This window comes from Cryptomeria japonica, chromosome 5 (genome assembly GCF_030272615.1).
Source record: "Cryptomeria japonica chromosome 5, Sugi_1.0, whole genome shotgun sequence".
In the NCBI taxonomy this organism is placed as follows: domain Eukaryota; kingdom Viridiplantae; phylum Streptophyta; class Pinopsida; order Cupressales; family Cupressaceae; genus Cryptomeria; species Cryptomeria japonica.
In genome coordinates, this window is record NC_081409.1 from 683,228,804 (window position 1) to 683,235,068 (window position 6,265).

Here is a 6,265-nt window from a genome sequence, read left to right on the forward strand (position 1 = left end):
ATGGCTTGGATGCTTGAAGATGACTTGAATGCTTGAAGATGACAAGATGAGCTACTTAACCTGCAAAATGACTATAATTTAGATGCACAAGATTGAGATATCAATTGAAGAAGAAATAAGCTCTATTTATAGAAGAATTGGAGAATTGGATGGCCAAATTGAATTGGCTTAAGGAGGGTCAAGATTAAAAGTTATCAATCCATGCAAGATTTTCAACCCAATCCCATGTTGACAAATGTCACCATGAGATTGCTTGAGAGGAGAGGGAGCAGGCAAGAAATGCTTTAGAAGACTTAATGGTTAATCTCATGTGGGCAAATTCATGGAATAAAGCTTTTATCTAATGAATAAAGATATTGTCCAATGGACAAAATCTTGTGCAAAGCTCAATGTGTTGAAAATGTGAAGTTTTGTAAGAGCATTAAAAGCTCTTTGGAGACCTTGGATGTTATCTTGTTGGAAGTTAGATAACCTTCAAGACTTTTGTGAGAGTCCTACAAATTTGGGGAACTCAACAAAGTTAGCTTGTTGAAAAGATAAAACTTTAAATGCAATTAGAAGTGACTTCCCCAGAATTTAGGGATGTGACCATGATAGAAGAATTAGACTAATTAAGTGGGTTTTGAGAGGTTCTAGAAGAATTCTTAGGAAGTTAATGGAAAATGTAGGAGAATGCAAGTAGGAGAAATATAAAATTTTAATTAAAATAAAAAGATTTATTTCAACTAAAATGAATGCAACTTGCATTTGGATAGGTATTTAAATAAATATTACTTTATTTAAATGTGAATGTGAATTTTGGATTTTATTTAAATAAATATTAATTTATTTAAATGAGAAAAAAGGGGGATAAAACATTAAATGCTTGAAGACTTTGAGGGAAACCATTAAAGGCTTAAGAAGACTTTAGAAGGAAGCCATTAAAAGCTTGAAGACTTTAAGGGAAGTCATTAAAGGTTTCAAGTGGGTGGGGATAAATAGGATTTCAAATAAATAATTAATTTATTTAAAATTGTGGTGCAACTTGCATTTGTAGGAAAATGCAAGTGGGTGGAGGAAAATATGACTTTTTAGATAAAATAAAAGATTTATTTTAGCCAAAAGGAGATGCAACTTGCATATGTTGTAAAATGCAAGTGGGGTGAGGGAAATAGGGATTTTTAATTAAATGTAAATTTAATTAAATGGGAAAGAGGATTTTAATTAAATGTTGAATTTAACTAAAATGGAAAGGGGGTATTTAATTAAATGTTGAATTAGATTAAAATGGCTAGAAAGGGGGAATTAATTAAATCTTTAATATGATTAATGGTTGATTGGAAGAAAAGAGATAGGGATTAAACTTTAATCAATAGACAGATTAGGGTAGTTAAACAAATATAAATTCATTTATTTAGTTGTGCAAGTTTTAGATGTCTACAATAACTAATAAAATATAAATTAATTAATATTATATGAACATGTGCATGACAAATTACAGATTTAATATTTAATAAAAAAAGTCAAACAAAGATTAAGCTTCACAAAATATTGACCATGACAAAGTTGTTTAATCTTGACTCCACATCAACGTGTTCTAAAAGCCTTCAACGAATACATTATGTGCAGATCGTGCGATCATGGCAATCCACGAGGCCATTACTTTCGGGCATTTTGTCAAACAGTTCGCGTGCCTTGTGGATGCTTCCACACTTCGCTACCAGAGCATTTCCAACTACATCATCTGACAAAAACCCCTCCTCCATTTTGCTTTGATGGATGTCCATACCTCGGCACAGGCAGGTAGTATGCTGGCGAAAATTGTGGAATTTGGCTTTACCCTGCCAATTGCATTTTTAAATCCCTTTTTGAGCATTACCTCTGATCATTACAGTCCATGAGAACACATTTCTTTGAGGCATTTTGTCAAACAGGTCACACACCTTGTCTATGCTTCCACACTTTGCATACATGTCTACTACGGCTGTTGCAACTACGACATCTGACAAAATTTTCAAATACTTGAGCGAAAATCCACTAAACTACCGCACTTGACATGCATGTAATTTTCAGCAGAGTTTAAATGTTAAAATTTTATTGTATTTAGCCGCCAGAACGTTGATGTGGAATCAAGATTAAAGAACTCTGTCACGGTCAATATTGTTGTGAAGCTTAACCTTTGTTTGACTTTTTTATTGAATATTACATCTGCAATTCATTATACAGATGCCCATCTAATATTAATAATTTTTTAACATTTCAACTCTGCTGAAAACTTCAACAGAAGAAAGCGTGATCTCATATCTTTCCTATACTACTTATCAAGGGAGTGCTGCCCGCCAGCACATTGTTTTCTGAAGATTTTTTATTCCAGGCACTGCAAATGCTAAATAAGTCAAATGCATCGGCAGACCATCGAACAAGTTTTGGTTTTGTTGTCTTTGGTGGGATTTGCGGCTGCAAAATGCGTCCCTGAAAGATGTGGATCGATGAATGTGAGCTACCCATTTTGGATCAAGGATCCCACTTGTGGCTACCCTGGTTTTCAGATCAAGTGCAAGTCATTTGGGAGCCAATCTACCCCATTTCTTCCCACCCTGGGTGGGGATTTTGAGATTACAGACATAGACTATGGCGGCCATGTTGTAATAAATTCCACTTCTTTGAAAGCCATGTCCTGCAATGGAACAGACGATGCATCTGTTCTCTTCAGTCTATCAGTGGAGGGGCCTTTCACCATCTCATCGCTCAATAGATTCGCAGTTATAGGGTGTAGGTCAGTCGGGTCATTCAGTGACTCAAGCTCGCCTGTGGGGAGATGCCAAGCGGCGTGTTTGAATCAGTATGACCCACAATACTGCAATTGCTATGGCTGTTGTGAAGCGGGCATTCCAGGCTATTGGAAGTCTCTCAATTTCACGGGTGGAGGATTTTATTTTAACAATTCTGCGGGAGCATGTGGGTTCTCCACCGTGCTGGATCCTCAGACATGGAGTGTACCAGAAAATGAAAAGTGCTTCTTTTCCAGGGGCCGTTATGGCCTCCGCCTTGACTGGACTATTGGCCATCAAAATTGCTCGGCAGCGAAAGGAACGCCCGCTTATTCTTGTGACGCATACGCTGAATGCATTGATTCAATTTCAGGCGATGGGCATCTCTGCAAATGCTCTTCTGGGTATCGGGGAAGTGGCTATTCTAATGGCACAGGTTGTACAGGTATGCACCATGTTTTTAAAACAGGCACAAGAATGTGTTTTCTGTTTGTCGTTTTATTGAAAGAGAGAAAAAATCTTTTAGTATTATGTTATGAATGAGGTATACAAACCCGTGACCTCTTTTTTAAGTATAATTTTTATTTTTATGCTTATAAGATCTCTCAATTCTTATTGTTTAGTCAAAATAACCCCTTCATCCTTCAAACTTTTCAATTGTTCATAGTGAGTCAAAAGAAACTCTTTAATCCTTAATACTTATCAAAAACCTATCTATCCTCCCTTTCATCCTTCACACTTAATCTACTTATTATAAAAGTGAAACTCCCATTCCTTAAGACCTTCATAATTAATCCAGTTATTCCTAGTGTCAATCTATCTTTGAAGTTTAGTCAACCAAACCTTCAATCATTCACACTTAAATTCAATTATTTGCAAACCATTCAACAACTGGTTGGATACTATTCATCATAATGAAATTTCTTTTTGAAATTGGAATCACTTTACATGTTCTGTCTATAAACATTTCAAACCCCACTCATGTATGAAATAAACATGAAGATTGAGATCCCTCTTCTTTAATACTCTTATTCTTCATATATAACACTATTAATAAATGGTAATCATTTAGGTAGACAACTTGTGATCTCCAAAGAATTCACAATTTCAAATCCTCCAAAAGATAAATTATGTATGTCTCATCTGTAGCATAATTAGATGTCTTCCACAAAGAATGTGAAATAATTTCATATAATCATCTGTAAACCCATATACAGACTGCTCTATATAATAAACTATAAAATAATTTTTCTTCCCTTAACGTACACATATAAAAGCTTTCTATTTTTTTATTTTTTATTTTGGTTATCGTAATGATAGTTAATGACTATACATACAGATATAGACGAATGTAGCCAACCCAATGCCAATGAATGCGTCAAATCCTCTGCAGCGGTATGTATTAATTTCGCAGGGTCATACAACTGTTCATGCAAAGAGGGTTATGTCGGCGATGGCTTTCAAAACGGAACAAGATGCGAACCCACAAGCTCAAATAATGCCATCAAACTAGCAATCATAGGTGATTATGCCGCCTCTCTATTTATCTTGGTATGCACAGTGCTTGTTGATTTCAAAACATGCATCATGCAGGACAAATGTATTGTAATGATTTCAGATTGTCTAGTTCCAATGCTTCAGAAAACAAATGCAAAGTAAAATCAGTGTGATGGAAGCATCTAATAAGAGAAAATTGTGTCAAATACAGGGTCAGTTTCTTCGTTTGTTGGAGTTTCTTTGGCAGCCTGTGGAATACTGTGGTGGCTGAGAAAACGTCATATGAAGATTGTAAAGGCCAAGTATTTCCAACACAATGGAGGGATACAATTACAGCAGTACATAGCTTCCAAGGGGGGAAGACAAAGTCTACGAATATATTCTGCAGAGGAGCTGCAAAACGCCTCAGAAAATTTCTCAGATCGTATGAAATTGGGAACCGGCGGCTACGCCACTGTATACAGAGGCATATTCTCAGACGGCTCAGTTGTGGCAATTAAAAAGTCCAAGGAAATTTGTGACGTACAAGAGGACGACCAGTTTATCAACGAGGTTATAATACTCTCTCAGATTAATCACAGAAATGTTGTAAAATTATTGGGTTGTTGCCTGGAAACTAAATCACCATTGCTGGTGTATGAATTTGTTGAAAATGGGACGCTCCTTGAACATCTACATTCAAAGGAGAGTTGTTTGCCCTGGGAAATGCGCTTCCAAATCGCCATTGAAACGGCAGAGGCATTGGCATATCTGCACTCAGCAGCAGCGCAGCCCATATTCCATCGGGATGTGAAATCTTCTAACATTCTTTTGGACAGGACATTCGCTCCAAAGGTTGCAGATTTTGGGATTTCTCGCCTGCTCTCTGTGGATGACACCCATCTGACAACTGATGTGATGGGCACGAGAGGTTACATGGATCCCCAGTACTTCCAGACGTTTCAGCTCACAGACAAGAGCGACGTTTACAGCTTTGGAGTAGTGCTGGTTGAACTCCTCACAGGTCTGCGGCCATTGCTTCTTGAAAGGCCCAAAGAGGAGTGCACCCTATCGGCCTTGTTTATCTCTAAAATCGAGTGCAACTGTTTGACAGAGATTTTGGATCCCAAGATTGCCAAGGACAGCAACCAGGCAGAGATGCAGAATGTGGCAATGCTGGCCAGAGAATGCTTGGAAGTGGAAGGAAGGAGGAGACCATCCATGAAACAAGTGGTGGAGGAGCTTGTTTGGGTAAGAACTGCTGCTAGTGCTGCCACAACATCACATGAGAGCATGGGGAGAGATGGAGAATCCCAATTTTCATCTTCCTCTCGGTTCCATCACACAACTGAGTCAGGGGCATCAAATAATAATATGTACCGGAGTCAATCTCATCCTGCATCAGTGCCCTCACTTTATGTGCACGATGTAAGATCAATGAGTTGGCGGAGTGAGGCTTAGGTTTCACTAGATGGAGAGAGATGTTGAATGGAGGATCTTATGATCAAGTGGCAAGACTTAAACAATTGACTATATTATTGATTACACGACATTTTTTTCCTGATGTTGCAGAGATCAATTTTGTACATGCTAATCTCTACACAAAATGGTATTTCAAATATTTTTTAGGTTTGTAAAATATAAAGTTTTTTTATCTGATTTTGTCGTGGTTTAACAATAATAGGAGCAGAGCATGAAGATTTAATTCTCGAAAATTTTGCAGAAATCTGTTGTGTTTTGCGAATTTTGAAAACTGTACATCGTGCCATTTTGTGTGGAGTTTAACAGCTTCCGATCAATTTTAGCTAATAAAATTAGAAATATTTTTCATTTCTGATATAAATGAGGATGAGGTGTAAAATTGTTGCTGACTATTTAACTATTGATTCAGATGATGTTTAAGTTAACTATTGATTCAGATGATGTTTAAGTTAAGTGTTGTCTAATGGTAAAAGTTTTATGCCTATATTTTCATTCTGATTTGAGAGATCTCTATGTAATGAAAATTATATTATTGAGAAAGAGCTTTTTTGAAGGTG

General features: G+C 36.8%; 1 protein-coding gene across 1 annotated transcript; it reads left to right on the plus strand.

The window, feature by feature from the left end:
- Positions 1-1,585: 1,585 nt before the first annotated feature.
- Positions 1,586-5,832, plus strand: LOC131040691 (wall-associated receptor kinase-like 2). Its single transcript, XM_057973641.2, has 3 exons — positions 1,586-3,195; positions 4,090-4,272; positions 4,459-5,832. The coding sequence occupies exons 1-3, from the start codon at positions 2,379-2,381 to the stop codon at positions 5,685-5,687; spliced, it is 2,229 nt and encodes a 742-aa protein (XP_057829624.2). The 5' UTR covers positions 1,586-2,378; the 3' UTR covers positions 5,688-5,832.
- Positions 5,833-6,265: the final 433 nt, after the last annotated feature.

Excerpts from the sequence above, each read along its gene's own strand:
- LOC131040691 (XM_057973641.2), top strand. The coding sequence starts at position 2,379 with ATGCATCGGCAGACCATCGAACAAGTTTTGGTTTTGTTGTCTTTGGTG. Across the intron at positions 3,196-4,089 it reads TAATGGCACAGGTTGTACAG|ATATAGACGAATGTAGCCAA; the intron begins GTATGCACCATG and ends CTATACATACAG. Across the intron at positions 4,273-4,458 it reads CATCAAACTAGCAATCATAG|GGTCAGTTTCTTCGTTTGTT; the intron begins GTGATTATGCCG and ends TGTCAAATACAG.